At 47.5% G+C, this 24,057-nt stretch overlaps 1 protein-coding gene across 3 annotated transcripts in view; it reads left to right on the top strand.

The window, feature by feature from the left end:
* IKZF1 (IKAROS family zinc finger 1) overlaps positions 1-24,057 on the top strand; it is an 86,537-nt gene that overhangs the window by 52,704 nt on the left and 9,776 nt on the right. For 2 of the 3 annotated variants that reach the window (XM_057550128.1, XM_057550129.1), the window contains exons 4-6: positions 12,161-12,421; positions 18,050-18,217; positions 22,476-22,601. In XM_057550128.1, the coding sequence (XP_057406111.1) occupies positions 12,161-12,421; positions 18,050-18,217; positions 22,476-22,601 (555 nt within the window). The remainder of the gene's footprint in view (positions 1-12,160; positions 12,422-18,049; positions 18,218-22,475; positions 22,602-24,057) is intronic. The other variant, XM_057550130.1, reaches the window with a different exon arrangement.

Here is a 24,057-nt window from a genome sequence, read left to right as displayed (position 1 = left end):
CCTGCAGTCAGGGGGCGCTAGCACATCGCTGCTTCCTGAGTCCATGCAGGACACAGGGCTGAATACACGCCGGGGCCGGAAGGCTAGAGGAAGGATCTGGAGCGGGAAGCGGGGTGTAGCAAGAGGAGCCGCTTGGGAGTCGCTCAGCTTAGGTGTGAAGCCTCAGCCAGTGCTCGTGGGCTCGGTGTGCGGGGTCAGACTAGCTTCCTCTTCTGTCAGTCTGGAAGGACACCCCCTTCCTGGCGTGAGTGGTCAGGAAATGTCAGCATTCTCTTCCCCAGCAAGACACAGAGCCCCCCAACATAGAGGATGGTCTGAGGACAGATATGCACCCCAGAAACGTCTGGGTGTGGCAGAATCTCAAGAGAATCTGGATCCGGTACCTATGCAGGATGTAACCAGCTCTCTAGCAGGAGCATGGCCTTGGGGTTTTGGCTCTGGGGGGGACGTCCCCGGTCCTCTCCTTTGCCCACTGGCCCACTCGGGGACCCTGTCGCTAGGGCGGGGACAGGGTGAGGATGCCCTTCCCTGAAATGCTAGATCTGCACGTATCGCCAAGGTCACTGCAAACCATACTTACACAAGTTAATAAGAGACTGATGATCTGGCTGTGACCGACAGGCTAATATGATTTAAAGAATATATTAAAAAGTCACATGACTGCACATTTCTAAATTCTCCTAAATACGAATCTGAATGTGTTTACACTGAAATCGTCAGAGTCTTTTTTTGACTTGGAAGTGGACAGACTTCCTCTCTCCCGGTTTGAAAATCTCAAGTATGTTTTCATCTCTCCTGAAGGTTCCAGCAGTGTGAGAAGTATATAATTATATTCTTTATGATTTACACAACTAAAGGCAAACTGAAGAGTGTGGTTTTGGGGCCTTTCACCTTTTTCCCAGAATGGTCATCAATTGGCAATCTGAATAGGGTTCCGAATCTGAGGCACTCCCAGCATTTTATACAAAAATGTTCGTGACAACTTGGGGAATAAAAATTCCTAGCAAATGAGCTCAATTTGCTCTTGGTTACAAGAATGTATTTCCTGAAATTTAGGAAACTTAACAAGGTTCATTAAATCTGTTTGTATCTGCGCCTTTTTATGAAACAAGAGCCTGAAATGTGGGGTGAAATTTACTAGGGAAATGAAGACAAGGCTGAGCGTCAAGGAGGCATCACTTCTGCCCCCATGGCGAGGCTTCTAGGACCAGCCAGGACTGTGATCAGAGACACGTCAGGTCTGCACCTGTAACACAGCCCCCCAGGTGCCTGGGGAGAAAGGTGGTGTGGCTGAGTTTCACACTCACCAGACATGTGGACACCATCAGAGTGCAGGGCCCTCGGGTCAGCAGTCCAGAGAGAGCAAGAGACTCCGGGCCACCATGCCCACCGTGCATGCTCACTGCCCGTGGGCAAGGGGGCCGGGTGGCCGTGCAGAGGGCAGCAAGGGGAGGGGGGGCACACTTTCCACACCACTCACTGGTCGTCATTTTGTTGTGTGGGGAATTCTTTTTTTTTTTAGTAAAGATATGTATTCTTTATTTTATCATTTTTAAGTGAAGTACAGTTGATTTACAATATCGTATTTGTTTCAGGTGTACAGCACAGAGATTCGGTATTTTTTACAGATTATACTCCATTAAAAGTTATGACAAAATAATGGCTATACTTCCCTGCGCTACACAATATATCCTTGTTGCTCATCTATTTTGTTTTATTTTTATTTTTATATTGGAGTAAAGGTGGTTTACAATATTGTGGTAGTTTCAGGTGTGCAGCGAAGTGAACCAGCTCTACAGATACATACAACTATTCTTTTTCAGATTCTTTCCCCACACGGGTCATTACAGAATATTGAGCAGAGTTCCCTGTGCTCTACAGTAGGTCCTTGTTGGTTATCTATTTTATACACAGTGGTGTGTGTCTGCAAATCGTGCAGGGGATTCTGTAGGTAAATGCGCTGTAGCTCTCATGCGTGGTGAGCGTGTGTGCAGCTGCGGTAACGTTCACGCGGTCCAGTGCCTCTCCAGCATTGTAAGGGAGAGAGCACAGCTCCCAGAGGCCCTTCCGGCAGGGAGAGTGTGTGTCTGGAGTACTGACTATCTGCATCAATTACATATGGTCTCAGATTCACCTGTGTCCCTGCTGACCACCAAGAGGATAAACTCCAGAGCTTCCTGGAAGCCCCAGCCTCCTCCCTGGTGACCTAATGATAGTTCCTGCCTTGGAGGACCTCGTGGGGACAAAAGGCAGCTTGTGGAAAGAGCTTGTAAGTCCCTGGTGTTTACAGAGCTCCTGGTGAATGCCTTCCCCGAGGCACTGGACCGACCAGAGTAAAATGGGAAGAGATGGGACGAGACGGGACGGGGCAGGATAGGGTGAGTTTTCACGGTTCCCTGCTGTGCATCATTTTCCCCACAGGGAGTGAGGAGCTCTCCTTTTCCTGAACTCAGAAGTAGGTACCTGCAGGAACGTGTATGGTACCCGAGCAAGAGTGAATTCTTATCAGTTCAGCTTTCCTGGGGGAAAGCACAACTTTATAGCTACAGCTGTTTTGTTTTTTAAACTTTTTGTAATTTGAAGGGAATCAAATCTTTAGGGCAACAACTTTCAATTTCATTTGAATTATACTAAGCAAAGAACTGATGCTCTTGAAAAATGATTAACATTCAGTGTCCGACGAGGTGCTGTAATATTATTTATATTCAAAGGCAATGGGTGAAATGGAAAGCATTCTGACAGAATTCCATACTTTAAGGCTTATGCTCTGATCACCCAGGATCTGTGCAAGTGTACATCTTCTCCTGGCAAGGCAGCTTTTAGATGAATGCTATTCATCATCACGCATGGCCTGTAGCCGAAGGAGCACCAGGAAGTTCACTTTCAAATCACGTCACGCCCAAGCCCCCTAACAGCAATCTCAGCCGTATCTCAGGGAATTGGGGCAGTGACATCATTTAATCAGAGAACTTTATATTATGTCATGTATTGTGATGTTCCTGATTTTAAAAGGTAATGCTTACCTTTCAAAACATCTTGACCTTTTCTCCCTTATCTGAGATGGTAGCACCCCCATGACACAGAGCTACTGAGGTACCAAAAGTCGATACAAAGGGTTAGAACTCAGTGAAGATGATAGAACTGCAAAGGTCACTGTGAAGTCAGCCTCCCATGGTTGACTGTCTGCAGACCATGGAGCACAGGTGCACCCAAGTGGACCACCTGATGACAGCTCTGCTGGGTGGGACACAGGTGGTGACTGTTAGATTCGGATGCTCAGGGAACAAAAGGAATAGAGGAAGACTAAGGGTTTGTTAGGAAATAATTAAGGTAGCGACTTGAAGGAATAGCTTTGGAAGTGTCTACCAAACTGTTTCCCCATTATCCCAGTATTTTACTAAATTTTTCATGAGGAAAAAAAAGGGAGGGTCTGTGGTCAGATAAGTTTGGAAAACACTGGTCTAAACAAACTTCAGTAGGTCTGTTTCCTGCAGGAAACTCTGCTAATTCAGTAGTTCAGCAACACGTTTAATTTAGCAGCTACTCTGTATGCATAACTCAGACAGTTACTGGGGGTCACTCCAGCAGAGAAAACTCTGTGTGTGTGTGTGTGTGTGTGTGTGTGTGTGTGTGTGTGTGTGTGAGAGAGAGAGAGAGAGAGAGAGAGAGAGAGAGAGAGAGAGAGAGAGATGTGCGGTATCTATTAAGTTTCAAGATACAGGCACACACTGAAAAGCTATGACCTACAAAACCAAACAAACTTGGCGATTTGAGGTGGTGATAGTATTCATGAGGGCAGCTGATAAGGAATACCCACAGAAATTGGTAGCTCGTTTTGAGGTAGAAAACACGAATTTCTCTCCACTCAATGTGTTGCATGAACATTTTCTAATTTTCTGTGAACACTTTCTAAGAAAAAGCTGAAGGAAGAACATTTGCAATGCAGTCAGCCCATTAAGCGTCACACTGCTTTTGTGAAGATAAGCACTTTCCCAGGAGACGCTTGGCTGTGATGCTGAGATCTTGGACCTGTTTATACCAACTCCCCAAAAGGGTTTCTCAGCAGAGAAAGTTCTAGAATGTTCTAGGTTGCGGCCCCTAAGATGTTCAACACACCAGACGTTGCTCTGCAGTGCCTGTGTGATATAGTGCCATGAGCTCAGACCTCTGGGAAGTGGGGTCCTCTTTCTGAGTAAGCACTGTGTTACGGTGTCAGCCCTCTGTCTGAGGGCTAACAGTACCAGATTAGTAACGAAATAATGGTTTTGAGTAATATTACTTTCCTTTTAAAAAATAATGCTTTCTTTTAAACTCTTACTCTGTCTCTCAGATGGTGTTACAGCCCAGCTTTCTTTTTGCCTTCTCTATTGCAGTTGCTTATGGGGCTGACGGCTTTAGGGATTTTCATGCAATAATTCCCAATTCTTTCTCTCGTAAGTATACACTTTGCTTCTAGAAAATGGTAACGTGTATTCATTTCATACTCAGTTTCCATAGTGTAAATGTTGTGAATGCATCTTTTTTCATCACCTTCCTTCATACTTGAAAAAATGAGATAAACTAAATATCAATCACGCTGTTTATTAAACATCTATCATCGAGAACATCTCTTACACACTGAGGTATGTATGCCTGGTTTTAGACTGCTGGATATACTATGGAGCATGCTTTTTGTGGTGGCAATGCAGTAATAGTAAGGGTAGAAGTAACAATAGTATCAACAGAATTGATACCCTACTAATGCTGTTAAACAGCTTTGTTACGAATGTTACGACTATCTGCTCTTTGTTGAGTATGACGATAAAGGTCAGACTTTCTGTCACCGTTAAATAACCCAACATACTTTCAAGATACTTTTTACAGTTTTGTAGGATGGAGAAGGATACATACTGTCCTTCTGTTGCTCTGAAGTATTAATTTCAGAACTGAGAGGAGAAAAATTGCAGGGCTTCAAGGCCGTTAGTCCGTGGTCCTCGCTTCCTGAGCAGACACACTGAGTGCTTTTGCGTGCGGGACGCTCCTGATCTGAGCTGTCAAACCAAACACAGATGTTAATTTCATTTTTCTTTTTTATGTATTGAGAGATGATGAATGATAAATATATTTGGGCAACATCCCTGAAGGAGTATTTTAAGGAGTGGAAAGTGCTTTTTAAAAATGTCCAGAGATCTGAATATTCAAAGTGGTACAAGTTCATTGCCCCCTTAGGACTTAAGTCTTCAGAGCCTGTTTTAGTAAATTATCTAATATTAAAGCAACATCAGAAGACAGGCCATGCTTGTTTATACTGTAACAATTATTAATATAGGCTGTAATCTAAAAGGTGTCAGTAGCAGTTAAAGATAGGTTTCTGACATCCTAGTTATCAAAAACTCTTTGGTACCTAAAGGGTTTAGCAGTATCAACCTAAGGATATCCCTTTTCTCATAACCTACATTGACTGCTTTTCCAGTATAGAGAACGGACTTGAGGACGAGGGGAGGGGGAAGGGTAAGCTGGGACGAAGTGAGAGAGTGGCTTGGACATATATATACTACCAAATGTAAAACTGATAGTTAGTAAGAAGCAGCTGCATAGCACAGGGAGATCAGCTCCGTGCTTTGTGACCACCTAGGGGTTGGGATAGGGAGGGTGGGAGGGAGACGCAAGAGGGAGGAGATATGGGGATGTATGTATACATATAGCTGATTCACTTTGTTATACAGCAGAAACTAACACAACATTGTAAAGCAATTATACTCCTATAAAGATGTTAAAAAAAGTTATAGAGATCTTTCTCTTACTAATGTTCCTTTGAATTAACTTTAATATCTTGACAGTTATTTCTGTGAGATCTATAAGCATATATATATAAATGTGTGTATGTGCATATATATGTATATGTGTGCTGGTATGATTATATAAAACGTTATACTAGGACAGATAACTAATATAATTTCGAGATGAACAATCACATTGTTGAAATATTAAAAACTCAAAAGCACTTAAGAGTAAGATAATGCATTCTAAGATGTGTTTTCATTAAATCTGAGGAAGGTTTAGGCTCGAGCATATTGTAATATTGGAGCAGATCCTTTGGTGAAGACTTCAGTATGTAAAAAATTGCTACTTATACAATACTTGGAGATACTGTAAGATAGATGATACATGTTTCAATACACTTCCTGTCTATATATTTATACAGTTGGGTTCACAAGGTATTAGTATCTCTCTCTTCCTTCCCCACCCCCTCCCACGTACCCAAGTTGTAACTAAATGGCTGTTGACCTTGATGAAGTCTCCACCCAAACAGCAACCCAACTGTTCTAGGCCAACATCACCACCTAGTGGTCATAGTGGAAAATTGTCCTCCTCACTCATCTCTCTTTTTTTCCTTCTTGAAAATTAAAAACATAAACTGTTTGACCCCCCTTTACCTCAGTTTGTGTCCCTTGTTACCTGAGGAAAATGTAAATATGCTTGTAACTCATTCTTTTTTTCATAATCTTCCTCTTTTGTCTCTCCCTGATTTCATTCCATTTAAAACCTAAAACATCAAATAAGGATAAACGTTTTCCTAATCATGCATCTTTGCAAGGGAAAAAACCCCCTGCATTTTAAATGATATAAGTTATAATAAATGGTTTCAGTAACTTTAAAAATGCTTGAAAGTTTTCATAAATCCTTTAGAGGCAGCGCAAAAACTTCTACACACGTCCTCTGCGTCTAAAATTTTCGTTTAATTACCCTCATTCAAGATATCTCTTAAATATTTTTATTCCATTTGATTTTTACTAGTCGTCAGTTGCAGGAATATTTCTGTCTCCTGTTTCTTCATTTAAAATATTGAGCATTTTGAGCTTACCTGGCTTAAACTCATAGTGACAGCTTGGGGATATCTTTTCAATGGAAAAATGCTGTCTGAGTACCATTTACCTCACCAGGAAATATAAAGACACATTCGAAAGGAAGAAGAAGATGAAGGGGAAACAGAACCCCTTTGTGAGGCGGGGCTGCCAGTGTGCATTATTCCTGTGCGTTAAAAGGATTTGATCATTCATGAGGCTGTACGATGCTTGGCAGGAGACCCAGGCCCCAATGACCCCGAGTTCCCTGGATTCTCTCATTGCTAAACTTGTCTAAGCGCTAAGGTTCAGGGGTCCAGGGTCAACTGGATCTGCCCTGTTACTAAACACATAGAAGGCCTCTGAAATATATAACAACGAAACTTTCATTTTCCCGAATTTTCAATTGCATCTGGGAAGGAAAGTGCCTTTTGGCTCAGGATTTGAAGGTACCCACTCTTCATGCAGCCACATTTATTAAATAATGATATTGGGGTCCCGTCCATTAGCTCCCGGGGGTCAGTGGAAAGGCTGCAAGGTTAGGCCTGAGCCAGAGTGTTCTGGGGTCAAGAAACACAGAAGTCTCCATTTGATGTTCTATATTTAATCACTTCCATTCAGCACCTTACTGAGTTTGACATTTTTCTAAGTGGTGGGAGGATGGAGTTAGAAGATATTTGTAAGTATAATCCCTGTATTCAAGGAGAGTATAACATTTCACAGAAGCAATACTGCGGCTAAGCAGTTTGGGGTCCAAGGAAACGGAGCCGATGAAGTGGTTTAGGAATTCAGAGGAGGGGAGGGACACAGAGACAGCCTCTGTGGGGTGGACCCCAGTACACTAAATGCAGGTTAGGGAGGACTGACCATTTCCTGGAATTGATGACGGGCGGGTCTGAAGAAAGAGAAGGACAGGGCTGGTCCTGTGGCGTTCTCAAGAGACGGAGGCAGGAACCCTGCTTGTCCCTTTGGGTGGGCTCCGGGGTGTTTGCATGTGAACCTGCAGGAGACGGACAGCTTGAATACACTCCCAGCACCTGTTCCCAGTCTCCTCCTTCACTGGTTGCAGCAAAGTCTGGTGCCGCTGACTCTGGGCGGGTGGAGTTCACAATCACGGGCCCGCCAGCACTCAGACCCGAGGGCCTTCCCGCACCAGCGCCCGCCCCTCCGGCGCCTTGACTGGGAGCCTGGCAGCCAGAGCCTGGCTACTGCCCTCTGCCCTCGGGCTGCTCAGAGGCCTCCCAGGGCGGGTGCCCCCCGTGGAGGGACCTCCGATGCCCCCTTTGCCGCTCCTCCTGCTTCCCCTCGTTCGGGAGCTCAGGGTGGGTGGCAGCATCTCTGCTCTCAACCGGAGGCTTGTGTCTCTGAGCCGAGCATGTCCAGGCCCCTCGATGTCCCCTAGGAATGGGCTTCAGCGTCCCCCGACTTCCTTCCTTCTGACCCTCTCCGGGCTGCACTCCCCCCCATTTAAAGGAGGTGTCAGGCCTGGCTGGCTCAGGGGACTCTAGATGTCAATAACAGAGGCCCCCCAAGACCGCAGCCTCTGCTGTCCTTTGCTCAGGCCGCGTCACTAATCAAGCTCATCATCACCTAAAACCCCCGCAGCCATTTTCACATTTACCGAAGTGGTGAAGCCAAGACACCCCTGTCCGAGCTTGTGTTTCTGAAATGTGTATTCTACCTTCAGCGATGGATGTCTGTTAGATTTTGACCTTTGAGATCTGGTCTGTGTTTGCCATGTTTTAAGACAGTTCCGTGGCCTGATTTCCATCATCTACGACAATAATACGCATGTCGCCTGTATTCGCCTCCCCGTCAGACGAGAGGCCCCGTTTTCACAGACGCAGGGGTGGGGGGGCATCTCTGCCCCTCTTCCACACAACCAGCACCCAGCCTGCATTTGTCCACAAAGAGATGGGAACCTTCCCCCAGCACTGAGAGAAAATGCACACGTGCTTGAATCTGCTGAGCCCGTGCTGACGTGTTGCCCTCTGGTTCTCGCCTCCACTCCCAGCCCCCTCAGGCCCCCTTTCTCCCCTCTTACTTGCCACAGGTCTTTCCTGTCCCAGTCTGGCCTCAAATTCGCCCCCAGAGCTCTAGCACGCTTCCAGCTCTGCATCCCCGGCATCTGGCCTCCGTCTCTTGTGACTCAGTGCGTCTACCACTTGCTTACCTGGAGCGCTCTGTCCAGTTCCCATTATTTACGCTGCCTTGACCTTGCCACTGTGATCCAGGGACCCCCAGTCTGAGGGTCTGCCTACCTTTTTTCCGAAAACCAGAACATCACAGGATGCTGAATTTTCTTCTTCAAGTTTGGTCTCTTCTGGCACCAAATGCATCTACCTAAAATCGTACGAGGGGACCCACAGTGATCGGAGGGTGATTTAAAATAAGCTCTCTTCAGCCTCTGGTTTTCGGCTCTGTGAACAGCATGCTCAGAGAAGCTGTCACATGGCAGCCGTCCCGCCTTCATGAACGGCTGTCAGCTGAGTGACTGGTGTCAAGGCTTCTGGCTTGAGGGCGTCTGTGACATTTAAGGTGACATCCGTCCCTCAGTTTTCACTCCCACTGTCCTCATCCCGTTCACTCCTGACGCGCTTTACCTGCTCTGCCAGCAGGCTGCCCGCGGGACCGGGACGTGTGTCCTGATGGCGGAAACCTCAGGTCGCCCGAAGCTCCCCTGCTGTCCTGCTCCTCGCCAGGAAGGGCCCGCACTTCATCATCGGCACAAGCCACAGGGCCACCAGAGGGTCACACAAACACCTGTCTTCTTAATGCAGAACAGGTGGGAGTCTGGGGCAAGTGTTAATAAGTCCTATACTGAGGTGTGTTTTGGAGAAAGCAAGAGTCAGTTCCATCGAGCGAGTTGCCTCTAAACTTATGACCTGGAGCTGAGTGCAGGAAGATCGGCGAAGGGGATTATGCCGACGCTTGTTCATCTGCAGTTCCCTTCCTCCGTCCACAGGGTCCTTGGCCTGCGCCCTGGGTCCCAGCTCCGGGCGCTGGAGAACCTGCCACACCTACAGTCATTTGCCCCGCTGTGCTCTGAACTGGCCCCATCTCATTTTCAAAAGCCATGAGACAGATGATTAAAAATAGCCCTGGTGAAGGAGTGCAGAGGGCTTTGAGCATTCCGCAGCAGAACCCAGTGGGCAGGGAGGCCCTAGTGAGTTAGCTTTGAGAACGTGATTCCAGAGGGCTCAGGGGTGAAGCACCTTCACAGGATGGCACAGCTACCCTCCTTACCTGTCTCGTCTCCTGAGCTCGCCATGTCGGTAGGACTTGGTTCCCTGTCTCCAGCGGCTGGGAGAGGTCAGCAGGAGGCCACTGAGATGCAAGATGGTCCCAAATCCCTGCTCTCGGGACAGTCTTCTGTGATGCAAGGATGTGATGGGAAGAGATATCCCCTCACTTCTGGGGTCTCCAAGTCCACAGTGGGGGCGTGGCCCGTGTCCCAGCTCGTTCGTTCCGTCTGCTTATTTGTCTGCAAATCTTCTCTCCAAAGATCTGATGGGCAACCTGGGCGGTGTGGCGGTTAGGAGCGTGGGCACTGGGGCCAGGCTGCCTGCAGTATCTCCCAGCTGTGTGACCTCAGGCAAGTTGCTCGCCTTCTCTGTGCCTGGGCGTCTTCAACTGTAAAATAGGATGACAGCACCTCACTTATAGGGCCGTTGTGAGGGTTACCCATTACAGGGCAGTTAAAGTGCCTGGCACGCGGTCCAGGTGCCGTGAACATTCCTGGGGAGCCCCCTCAAGGGGACGGCTCTATGGGAACGTGCTTTCATTTGCCAGGCCAGTCACTGGCCTAAGTTCACTTTACATCTCTTTACCCACTAAATCCTCCCAAAGCCCCTGCTGGGCGAGTGTGGATAGTTCCCGCTTTTACAGATGAGGATTGCCCAAGATCTCAGAGTTTATAAAGAGTGGAGCTGAGATTCCAGACCAGGAATTTTGATTCCAGAGTCTGAGCTCTGGACTTCCAAAATGTGTTGAGTCAAACGAACTTGGAGTGTTACTAGCACAGTTTTTCTCAGACTCGAGTGTATGTGGGAATCCCTTGGAGGCTCATGTGAAGAATGACCAGGGCAGGGCCCACCCCCCCAGAGTTTCTAGTTCAGTGGGTTCGGGTGGACCCAAGAGTCTGCTCTTCCAGCAAGTTCTCAGGAGATGCCGGTGCTGCTGGCCCAGGGACCACACTTGGAGAACCACTGATGTACAACGTCGATCAAAGATTTTGTAGCCGTGGTTACTGTCGATCCCGTTGATTATTTTACTCGGCAGAATTTACCTACTTCCTCTTATTCATCTCTAGAGACTGTGAGGAACGTGAGCGCTTTCAGTGTAACTGCAGTTTCTCCCGGTCGTTACAATATAGGATTCAGCCATCCATCTTCACTTGGTGTTTCAGAAGAATGCAAGCCAAATGACTATCTTCTTTACCAAGAAAAATACATGAATGGCAGGAATAATGACTCTAAATGCAGAGTGGACAGTTGTTATTGTACTATTACCAGGAGCCCTTCACCCCCATGCACACACGAGTCTTACTTTCTGAAAAGCTAGTGCAGATCTGTTACATTCACCATCCAGGCTGGTCAACCCTTCAGCAACTGGAAGAAACCTGAGAAATCATGGCACTACTTTAGGACACAGGTTTTATTTTCATCATGGAATAAAAAGGGTTTAGAGTGATCACGTGCCGAAGAAACAAACAAACAAAACTCTTTCAGGAATCTTTGGTCAGCAATCTGAGCGCGTGTTTGCTGAGTTTTGTCTGCACGTTTATTAATACATGAACGAAGGAAAGGTAGCTTATGCTTATCCTTATGCTCAAGGGGACTTTTCCAGGCTAGATAAGTGCTTCTTAGGGGGTTTTGCCAAACATGGTCCCACACCTGGGGGGGCTACGTGATCAGTACTCACCTTCTGGCGTGAGGGGTCTACTGGCTCACAGGGTGTCGGACTTAGCCTCAGGTCACTCCAGAGGGGCCCAGGCTGTCACAGTGGACCCGGTGACCTTACCCTGCATAGAGGTCCCCCCACACACACCCAATCTAAAGCGAGAATTTATAAATTCCATGCATTTTCACCGTCTGCCCTTCGGACCTACAGAGAGGGCAGACAAGGGTCCCAAACCCGTGATGCTTGCCGCCATGTATCACAGCCCCCTGTGGGCCGGTGGGTCCAGAGCCCGGGCCACTGTCCCCTGGTGTCAGCCGCCCAGAACCTGTGTTTAGAAGGTGCCGCTCCCGCCGGGTTGTCTCTGCTGCTGTGCTCTTCTGTTCTGTTTTTGCGATGACACTGAGCGGCCCCCTGTGTTGTATTGTCTCTTTCAGCTGGTAATGTTAAAGTAGAGACTCAGAGTGATGAAGAGAATGGGCGTGCCTGTGAAGTGAATGGGGAAGAGTGTGCGGAGGACTTACGGATGCTCGATGCCTCCGGAGAGAAAATGAATGGCTCCCACGGTGTCCAAGGCAGCAAAGCTTTGTCAGGAGCTGGGGGCATTCGACTTCCTAACGGCAAACTAAAGTGTGATGTCTGTGGGATAATTTGCATCGGCCCCAATGTGCTCATGGTCCACAAAAGAAGCCACACTGGTAAGGCCTGGCGGAGTTCCTCCTTCGGCGGCCCGGAGGGGCCCATGGGGTGTCACAGAGGACAGGGCCCTTCCCGGCTGAGGGTCGTGAGGGAGGCATAGCCTCCCTATTTGGGAACAATATTCAGAAAAGGGCTTCCGAACATGCACCAATTCGATCCTATATATTAAAGCCGTAAACAAAAAGGAAGAGGTAACAGGTATGCAAGTTCTGACGAGGGCCTGAGAGCATACTCTCTAAATATTGGCGGTGGGGCTGTCAGGTAGTTCACCCTTAAAAAAACGAGACAAAGCAAGATAAGAGGAGACTGATACACTGAAATCTACTCCTCCAGTTTTCCACTGAGAAACCATGAGTCAACTGTGCAGGTTGGGGGTATCCAAACTGACAAGGCTTGATTTTTAGAAACATTCGTTGAATGATGGAATAGCAGCAAAATTTAGTCTTTCAGAAAGAGTTCTGTTTGCAGATGGCTTATCCTCCAGCAGGTGACACTCCCACCAAGACAGTTTGGTTGCCACTAGTTTCTATCTCAAATTGGTAAAGAATTTAATACCCAAACCCCTGTCCTAGTGGACGGGGAAATGGAGGCTTTGGCAGTAGAAAACAGTATTCTGTGTCCAGAAATGAAGGGATGCAGACAATCTTGTGTCTGACGGCTGCACCCAGGCTCCTGACATGTTCTCACATTGGGGGCTGGAGGAATAGGGTCTCCATTCTGCCCCGTCCACATCCCCCGGGGTGCACAGTCCTGGTGGGTGACCAGTCACGGGTGTCCCCACCAGGGCTGTCACCACAAATGGCACTAGACAGTCTTCAAAATAAAATGTTAACAGGTCACATCTTACCTAAACTGCATGCGTAAGGTGTCTTCTGAATTGAACAGAAACTTTACCCTTCTGCCCGAAAGGTGGAAACAACACAATAAATGTGCCAACTCCAGTGGTCACTGAAAGTTTGGACATAAAACATACCCTGAGCCGTTGCTGCCTCGGTGGGTGGCATCTTAGGTCACCATAAAGCCAACGTCTGCCCCTGTTTTCCACAAGAGGAGAAAAACAAGCCGACAAAAGCAGACTGAGGAGGTAGAGTGGGTTTTGTAAGCTGGCTCAGGGAAGTCAGGAAGAAGATCGCAGCCTCCTGTAATTCTCCCCAGGGCCCAACGCTTATCTGATTATCAAAACTGATAACAGCAGGAACTCAGAAAATTCATGGAGCAAAACAGCTGGGTTGTCAGGAAATGCGGACCTTTGTCGAGTTGTCATTTTTGTATTTGAATCAGGCAGTTCCCAAAATAATTTCTGTTTGTCATACATCTGGAAAACTGTAAAATATGTTTATTTTCAATCAACATTCATTTTCGGTAAAAACTTAACTTCTACAATTTAGCAAACTTGGCGTTTCCTAATGTGCCTCTTAATCCTCCAATTATCCAGTGAAATGTCCCCGCCACATCCAGCCCCAAGGGAAGCTCGCAGGAGAATAGTCAGGCTCCCCGCTTTGTAATGAGGTGGAAATTAACGTGAAGGTAGGTTACGTGGTGAGAGACCCTTCACAGGATACACCGGGACCCATATGAATTCATTCCTGATGGAGGAATAGACCTCGCAAATGAATTACTTTCCTGCTAATTCATGTAAAACCTGACCATACGGTGAAAGTTCTCTTCAATAAATATTTGATAACTGAATGAAATGCTGGCATACTAAATGGCCAAAATATAATGACTGCCTGCCCTGATAAAAAGAATAATTGCATTTAATGAATAAACCCACCAAGTAGAGCTATGCAGAGTAGACCGGCTATTTGCTGCCCACTTCTGCCCACAACTAGTGGCTACGGGCCAAGTAGGTGCCAACACGCAGAGTCTTTCGCTTACAGAACAAGTTCATTCCAGAAAGAGGGACATAGAGACCATCAGTTTTATGGTTCCTGCCTTGACTTTTATTTAAAAAAAAACAAAACAAGGAACTCCTGATTTGCTTTCATAATGCTTTTCCACTTTGCATAAATATAGTCATAGGTCGATATAGAAATAGTTTGGCCAAACTAGGTTTGAATAAATAGACATGCTAGAAGGTTTCCACTTTCCTGGAATCGGAGTGGAATGTATCAGAAAGACATGCTTTTCTAATCACCGACCCTGTCCTGAATTCTCTAACACGTCAAGTCCCCATGAATCACTGGGGTGTCCTGTGAAAATGCAGACTCTGGTCCAGACCCAGAGGACACTGGGAGCTGGAGCAGGGACCCAGAGCATCCGTAGGTGGTGGGACGTGCAGTTAATAGTGGGCCGGAAACAGTGCCATTTCAGGGGGTCCTTCGTCGGGGAGCCTGGGCTCCACCTAATGTCCCCCCAGAAGCCAGGACTTGCACCTGCCGTCACCGAGTGGGATGGGCGCACTTGGGTTTCCTTCTGGAGGACTGCAGCTGTCCGGGGCAATCTCCCACATCACCACCTCCGAGAGGGGCCAGGGCTGCCCTTGTATGAGTGGTCCATTGATGACACCATTTCACTTCCCCAGTTTTGCTGCTCAGTTTCATTTTTTTAAACTCAAGCGTCATAGTAACACTTTCCCACCAACCTCTGAGGGCTCACGGGGGAGTCAGAGGGAGGGTAGTGGTAGAGGAATGTGCAGTAATCTGATTCTAAATGATGGGATTTTTAACAGGAAGCATCAAGAAGAGTGTCTGAATTAATGGTTATTCTGTCCGGCCCTGTGCCCAATCTATTCCCATCTATAAGGTGAAAAGGCAGAGTCACCGTGCTTTATAAACACGGCATCGCACTGGGTACTGCTCCAAGGCACAGTTGCAATAAGCCCAAGCGAAACCTTGTAGTTCAGTGTATTTTTAAATTCACTTTCTTCTGATATAGGGTCAGAAATTTCATGATGTGGGCATCCATGGAGACTTTCTTTTTTGCCCAATTGAGTTATGAAAAGGAGCTCAGACATTTCTTACAGGGAGTCTCTGAAATGACAGATTATAGAGTTACTGCGATTAAAAACTAAATTTTGAATTAATGATATGAAAGCCTTCATCCCAATTAAATAAAAGGGAATACAGCCTTGGAGGAACTTGGTCTAAGTTGGCTACCATCAGCCATATACGTGCGGGGGCCAAGCGCTCACCAGCAGAAGTACACAGGTATCGTGGGCTGTCTCCTGTCGGCTAGCTCCGGGGCCCTGATCCCTTTCCTGCTAACACCTCCAAAGGGAAACCACCTTGAGCTGAACTCTGTGTTGTCACTTCAGGGAACGCTGTCTTCCAGGCCCCAGGCCCTGTGATACATATTCATGCCAGCACAGCAATCAGAAACAAATAGATTTCCAGGAAAGCTTGCCAGCAGGATTAAGACACCAGGCCCAGCAGGATACACGAGAGCCAATGACTCAAATCAGAAGACAGATTGCACTCTCAAAGACAGGGCCCCTGTCTTTCCTGCCTGCCCTGTGCTGCAGAAGGGACGCATGGTTGTACGGATCTGTCCTTTCTCCCTCTGCTGATTGGCTGTCCTGCACAGACGCTGGCTGGATGGCGGGGTCCAAGCCGGTGTTCCCCCTGGCCCGTCCGACCTCAGCAGGAGCCCCGCAAGCACCTCGTCAGCACGGAGGGGACGCTTCACAATGTGTGGGGTCACACTGAGGCACGCTGGTTACCAAGAGTGGCCCACATCCTTGTCACGAGCATTTTCGTGGCATGAGACCACCCAGCTTTCCACAACAGCCAGACTGAGGGTCCCCCTGCCAGAGCTAGTGGGTGGAAGCTTTTCCCCTGCGGGGTCGCCCTGGACTCTTCTTCCTTCTTTTGTCTGCTTAGAGTTAAGGACAGCAGCCACACACGTGTGTGTGTGTGTGTGTGTGTGTGTGTATGTGTGAAGGCTCAGAAGTGTTTCTAGTAGGTAATTAACAATCTCTATTGGACGCTCCTTGGGGCTCCCTGGCTATCAGCTATTTTAGTCTCATCCAGTGTGGCCTCCTAACTCAGAGATTTAGGTAGTTAGTTACTTTTATAATCACCTTCCCGCCTGCTGGGCTTCCTCTGCTCAGCCAAGTCCAATCTAGATCTAGATTTGGGAAAATTCTGAATATATTCTGGTTAGTATCAAGATTCCAAATGGTCTATAATTGAATATCACTGTAAATTAGTTTCAATGTTTCCAGTAGCACATCTGTCCTGCCCAGTTAAAATTAAGAATGATGGTAATCATGAAATTCAGAGGCCAATATAGACTTTTAAATTTAATCTGGTGTAGATTTTAAGAGTACCAGATATGCTTCTACTTAATCGCTTTTGCTAAGTGCTGTCTTGTTCACCAAAATCATGTGAGCCTATTGGGAAAATTGACTGTACATTTTAACACATTCTTCTTTCTGAAGAAAAAATTGTTAATAGAAAGTGCATTTTCATGGTATCTCAACACCAGATATTGTGGTCATACAGAGCTCTTCTTAAAAATAAAAGGAAAAAAAAGCATTTGTTTTTAAAAGAGCTTTAATGCTTACTTAAACATGACAAATATATCCCTCTTTGAATTGAGAGTTAAATAAAAATGTTCACCGATTTTAGATTCTGAGACCTATGACTACTCAATAGCATATTTCTTGAGTACAGATGCCTGTTTATTCCTTTGTTGGATTCAGAGTTTTTGGGGACATGAGCTGACACACAGCAGAGGGTCCAGTGGTTTTTTTGTTGTTTTTGTTTTTGTCACCACTCCAGCAGTGCCACCCCTGAAAGAATTCCTAATGACAACTAAATTGCACCTCTTAGAATATTTGTACTGAAAATATAACTGTCTTCTATGAATATGGATAGATCAATACTAGCTTCCAGGTTGTAGGATTGTGAGGAAAGCAAAAAGCCAGAAACCTCAGTGCAGGTCAGATTTTGAGGCAGCACCACGGGGAGATTCGGGACTTTTCTTTGGACGGTGCAGACCTTCCCTCCAGTTTCTCAACTTCTCATTTTATTCAATCTTTCTCTTTCTCTCTCTCTCTCTCCCACCCTCACACTCTGTCTGTCTCTTTCCTGATTTGCCTGCATAGGGACAGACAGGTAATGGAGAAGAAATTGAAAGGGAAAATACAGGGAAAATGTAAATGAAAAGAAGTTATTATAACTGTTATAATGAAGTGCCTTTCATTTAAATATAAGAATGTAACGCTGAAATGAACTTGTGATCCTGAAATGCATTTTTAATGAGTTTCCTTTTTATTTTGCTGCTTCAGTGGCATATTTTAAAGACCCTTTGAGAAAAGCCACATTAAAAGCCCCACCAAATGCCACAACACGCAAAATTGGATATTGGTTTATTCCAAAACTGCTGATCAGGAAGAGTGGCTCTTCATCACAAAATGTTGCAGTCACTTTATTTAAATGAGTTTGAATTTGCATTGTGATGTGCTATTCTGATTTAGGGGAAAAAAATTAGATTTTCAGATCAAATTGACCCAAGCAGTGAAGCGTTAAGGAACTGGCAGGTTGAGTCTGAAAGCCTCATGTTCTATCAAACCTGCAGCCGGTGGAAGTCACCGGGCCCGCGGGAAACAACTTTCTCGCCACGTCCTCCCCTCGTCCCAGCGCTGAGTCCCGCTCTCACCGGCTCCCTTCTCGTCCCCGCAGGAGAGCGGCCTTTCCAGTGCAACCAGTGTGGGGCCTCCTTCACGCAGAAGGGCAACCTGCTCCGGCACATCAAGCTTCACTCGGGCGAGAAGCCCTTCAAGTGCCACCTCTGCAACTACGCATGTCGCCGGCGGGACGCCCTCACCGGCCACCTGAGGACGCACTCTGGTAGGTCCTCCGGGCGCAGGCGGGGCTCGGCTTGGGGACTGCCTGGCATCCTCTCAGGGATGCCCTGCTCCCAGGACACCGCTCCCTCGGGCATCGGCTGCACCTGACGGAGACAGCAGTGCCCTCCCCCATGTGCTCTGATTTCCCAACGGGCCGGAGGAAATGGGTGGGGAAACTTAACGCACACACGTGTGCGCGCGCGCACACACAGGCATGCACACGTGTCATCTTAGGTAGAGTATTTCAAAAGAGGCCTCCTCGTTCCCTGGTGTCAGGTAAGTGGGTTTCTCTTTTAAAGGATTTTGCCAGCTCGTACTTGTCCTGAGTGTGCTGCTAACGCCCCCAAGTTTCCAGATACGTCTCTCAAGGTTGACGGTTAAGTCACCCTCGCTACTGTTTCACGCCGAGCGTTTCGGGAGTCATCATGGGGCTAGTTTTCTTTGCAAAGGTGGTAGATAAGGTGATTCTGTCCTGATTGGTGTTGCCTGTTCCCTGGGGGCGTGCTCCCGACTGGGCCCAAGTGCAACGGTCACGCCAGAGGCCAGCCGAGGCCTCCATGGGAGAGGCCAGTTTGGGGCTGTTACGAGATTTTAGTAAATGCATCCTGAGTAATCAGGGTCTCAGCAAGGTCATGGTAAGCGAGAATGTCCCACAATATTCGAAGCATCAGCAAGGTCATGGTAAGCGAGAATGTCCCACAATATTCGAAGCACTCCAGCCTGAGAGCACAGATCCACCTCTGAGTAGACTGGATCTTCTGCCCCCGGAGAAGCTGCCTTGGTGTTTCATGATCCAGTGGCCCCGTAATCTTCCAGGTCAGAGGAAGACGGGGTGGGGCCTGTGTGCTGTGCCAGCACGCCAGCCCGCAGGGGCATCTGACATCACGCCCTTCCCAGCCCCGAGAGCAGGAGGTGATGGGCCCTCATCCCTGCCCTCAGGGAGCTCACTGTCCGGACTGTCCAGACCTGCGGTGGGAGAGGCTGTAGACCAGCTCCCCCCGACGCCCCCAGGACAGCAGCACGAGGCGCCTCCACCAGAGGAGGGGCTGTGTGTCCTTGGGGAAGGTTGGCTTGCGCTCAGGCCACTCTCCCCCAGACGTGACGGGTGTAGTTGGGGCCAGGGTTGGGGCCGCTTCCTCGTCACACATTTACCGAGCACCCCGGGGAGGAGATGGCGGAGCCCCAGCGTGTGCCGGGTACCGTGGTGCAAGCCTCAGAGGGGACAGCGGGAGCGCAGGGAGGGGACAGTCAGCCTCGGGCGGGAGGTGTCCATCCAGGAGGAGGCAGGGCTTGGGTCCAGCCACGGGGTGAGTTTCTAGGCTCACCTTCAGAAAAGTTCCCAGTGAGCGTGTGGCCCTGGAAAGGGAGGTGCTGGGCATTTACAAGTGTTGTGGGGAGGGGGTCCTCCTCTGGTGGGTGGTGCCTGCAGGGAGTCAGCGGAAGGCCACAGGGACAGTAGGGGGCGGGTCCCGGCAGCTCTGGTTCTCAGATGCTCGGCCCGGCCATCTCCCCTCGTTCTGACCTCCTTCCTGACCGTCAGCGTGGAGGAGGCTCCCAAATGCTCTTAGAAAACTGGGATGGTGTGGGAAAGCTTCTCAAAATCTTCCGAGAAAGGAGCCACACGAAGCCGAGGAGTGGCTTCTCCACAAGGAGAGGTCAGCGGGGGTGACTGTGGGGCCTGGGCCCTGCTGAGGGCTGGGGCGGACCTTGCCGCAGGGGCCAGGAAGACAGGCGGCTCCCCCAAAGCGGGATAATGACACCGTGGCAGTGAGCATTCGCAGATGCTTACACGTGTGGATAACAAGGAGCACCTGTGTCGTCCCCCCAGCGGTGGAGGTTTGCAGCGTCTCTGCAGGCTTCAGATGTGACAGTGACACTGTCTGTGTGCAGAGCCTACCAGGGGGTCTAGGGCAGAGACACTTCACAGGCGGCCTTCGTGTGGAGTCAAGGTGACATCACCACAGTTAGCAGTAACGCTGCATTAGAGTTGTAGGGTGCACAATATCCCCTTTGGTGGAAAACACAGAGGCTCAGCCTTCTCTTGACACCAACCATACTGTTGTCATCCCTGGGCCACTGTGATTGGCAACAGAAGTCTCTCCTGCGTGTCAGTTCTATGGTGAAGTTAGAAATATCGAGTGCAGTATTTTCTGGCTCCACGCCTGCTTATTTCATTTGAGGCATGATGGTATCCTGCTCCAAGTATGGCTGATTATATATAACAGTGGTAGACTTTGGACAGTTTATTTCTATTAGGGATTCACTGCACAGTTTGTTTCCATTAGGGATCCACCGATGAGCGAGTAGACAAAACTGTAGTGAGAAAACCATCATTGATCCAGGGCTGCTGGTGATTCTGCCATCGCAAAGTGCCACAGACACACAACTCCTGCAAAAAAAAAAAAAAAAAAAAAGACAGTGACTTAGGTTCTACAAGATGATTTCACTAGAATGAAATGAGGACTTCAGCCTTTATCTGCAAATCCAAATATGGTCACGTTCTAGTCCATTGTGAAATGGCCACACCCCCATTCCGCTAAAAACCACCATCAACCTGGTAGCTTTCCCTGGCAACCAGTGGTGGCCTGAGATTCCAGCTATAGGATTTGTCCCATACTGATAAGAGGGGCTTGGGTAGTCTGGAAGGGTGAGGAAGGGTCCCCCTCCCTTCTTCTCTGCTTTCTTTGGAAATTGCAAGCTTGGCTAGAGACCGTCTTTCCTGCAGAATAGTGGACTACACTTCAAGATATACTTTCGTTCAGTTGCTTTCATGAACTTCTTATGTTCCAGAGTTAAAATCAATCATATATTCAGACAGAAATGGGTATTCAGACACCAGGCTATATGTATGGAAATTTGCTAAAGCTGTAGCTTTTCCAGGAAAAGACATTGAGTGGGTTATCTATATTCTATTAGTTTCTAAAGGCCATACGCAATAAACGTGTGGTTTTAGGCAACATTGTATATGTCAATGTTGTTTCTCTGATGTTAGGGATACAACACTTTCTCCAGGTAAAAAAAGATCCCTTTTTCCCTCTAGTACATGTTCCAGAAGTCAAATTTTGGTTTTCATCTTAGTCTTCTTAAACCATAGCTTCTGTTCACCTAAGGAAGAGATTTAACCAATACAAGATTTGGTTAAGCCGTTTCAGCAAACATTCCTATTTGGATGGCATTGACTTTGACATAATACTCTCAAATATGTGAAATCTAACAATATGAGAAGGAACTAAAAGGTTCTGGCTTTAGGATGGAAATTTGTATTGTATAAATAATAGAAGATCCTTTATCCATTTTATCTCCTAAAATGCTATTAAAATCTTTAAACTTAGGCATGATATGTACTTGTGCTAGTCTTCTTTTCCTAAAATACCACTCAATAAAATTCCGGAAGAACTAAACTCTGTATAGAAGTGCACTGCTCAATACAGTAGCCATGAGCCATATGTGGCATATAAATTTTAATTTTAATTAGTTAAACAAAATTAAAACTTCTGTTCTTAGTGGCGCGAGCCATACTTTGAATGCTCAGTGGACACGCGTGGCTGGTGGCTACCATATTGGACAGAACAGGTGGAGAACATTTCCTTCTTCATAGTAAATTCTGTTGGACAGGGCTGATCTAGAAGCCATGCCATCCCTAAAGGTCTTTGGGGAGAAAACAGAGCTTTTCCAGGTTAGAACAAGAAAATACATTTTGGAAACAAAATGCTCATTTCATTAAAGTCTATTTATCCACTGTGGTCTCTTAGAGACCTCAAGGTATTTGTTTCGCACTAGTCTAGGAGTTGAATTCACTTTGGTTGCATTAGACCTGGCGCCACTGTCACTCCAGACCTGGCCCACGGTATGGCCATGGAGAAGAGGCCAACTTTGGAGCTGAGTCTGTATATTATCCAGCCAGCTCAGGCCTTCCTCACATCTCTGCCCTGTTGTTGGGCATCCCTGTTATAACACTGCAGTGGTTGGTTTCCTCCAGTTAAAGTTCAGACTTTGTGATTTAAGTAGAAGAGAATGTGTTAGGCAGTGAACAAGTTAAAATGAAAAAAAGGTAACAGGAGTTCTTGGTACAATCAGGAAACCCCTAGGCATTCACATCTTTAAATTCAGTCAACTCGACGGAGCCCATAATGCTTTTAGCCGTCAAGAGCAGAGGGGTTTTTTTTTGCCTTTTTGGTAAAAAGTGTATTGCATGCCTTCCCGTGACACGTACGGCCGCTATTTAATCGGGGTCTTGAACTCCATTGTGTCTCCTGCAGTTGGTAAGCCTCACAAATGTGGATATTGTGGCCGAAGCTATAAACAGCGAAGCTCTTTAGAGGAACACAAAGAGCGCTGCCACAACTACTTGCAAAGCATGGGCCTTCCAGGCACACTGTACCCAGGTAAGCGCCGAGGGCACACGCTGCCTGGCCTTGGCTCCCCCTCCCTCCCCAGCTGGGGGGAAGGAGGGCCCCCTGCCCACTGGGATGCAGCTGGACCAGAGCACAGGCCCGGGAGCCACCACGGCTGGGATGGAGGGACGTTTTTGGCCGCTGAACTCTCACTAGAAGTGCCCTGTGCTTCCCGGCTTTCCAAGACCTCCTCTTACCAGGGAGCACGTGACCTTGAAACCCCTTCCTCTCGAAATCTGGGGAAGCTTCTAAGATCGTAGTGACCCTTGAAAGTCTGGGATTTTTTCTTTTCTTTCTGGTTTTTGGTGTTTTGTTTTGTTTTGTTTTTAACCTGGAGTATCGATTGCTTCTTTGTGCTTAGTCATCAAAATAAGATGTGAAATCTGGTTTTAAAAATGATTTTTTCATGAAGTGGATCAAATAAGAGCTTTCAGGCCGTGTTTTCATTCATCAGTGTCGGCACCTGCCTGGAACGTGGGATGATTGGAAGACCCTGACTGTCTGTAGTCTTGCAGCTGTCATAGGTTTCAAGGGAAGCTTGCTTTTTTTTCCTCATGTGCTCTGATGCTTCGCTGTGTATTGCATCTCGAGATAACATTTGGCTCTGATCTGAGATAATGTAAAGTGAAAGATGTAAACAGAGAGAGTGTGGATCTATTTAGTCCTAAGATGCAAAGTGATTCCCTTTGGTGATCAGGTGGTTTGGGATTCTTCATGATGGCTTTCTGTCCTGTACGCAGATGAGACGGCTTTTCGTGAGGAGTTAGTGCTGGTTGAGGGTCCATAAAAGCCAGTGCAAGTCCTGCAAGGCTACACCGGGTCTCGGGTAGGCAGTGGGTGGGGGTCTCGCTGTGCTGGGCTCGTTGACCTGTACCCTCTGTGCATTTCTCATCACCCGTCCCTCCCGGGCCCCGCAGGACCAGCCCCCATGAGCACTCAGATGGACCCTTAAGCAGGCTCTCCCCTCTCCATCCTCTTAGGTTGGAGCCATTCTTTGGGCTTAGGTACAGACAAAGCCTAGCTTATGAGATGTAGCAAAGATTTAATTTTTCTGAATATGATTTTATTTAGGAAAAGGCTTTTTGGTCATCTGTCATAATTTCCTAATGTCTTTGTGGAAAACATGAGGTTCCCTTGAGCCTTAGGTGCACAGATTGTGTTACAAGCTTAGAGAGAAATGCATCAAATGGCAGAAGAGTCAGTGGTCTGGGAGCTCCGGGCTCATGGCCCCTCACTGTGCTGTCTCTGAGGGTCTCAGGAGGCCCCATGGCCTGGCAGAGAGGAAACCCAGCTTGAGGTGCTGTAGGCACCCTGGACAGGCCACGGGCCCAGCTTTGCAGAGAAGGATGGACACATTGGGAAGCATATTAGCTTGATAGATCAAAAATACTACCAGTGCAATTGAATTCTACGGATTTTATGGGTACCCCTCCTATAAATCAGGGTG

The sequence above is a fragment of the Balaenoptera acutorostrata genome, chromosome 7 (assembly GCF_949987535.1).
Source record: "Balaenoptera acutorostrata chromosome 7, mBalAcu1.1, whole genome shotgun sequence".
Lineage (NCBI taxonomy): Eukaryota > Metazoa > Chordata > Mammalia > Artiodactyla > Balaenopteridae > Balaenoptera > Balaenoptera acutorostrata.
The sequence above is the reverse complement of the archived record's forward strand: the minus strand, read 5'-3'. Positions and strand labels throughout refer to the sequence as shown.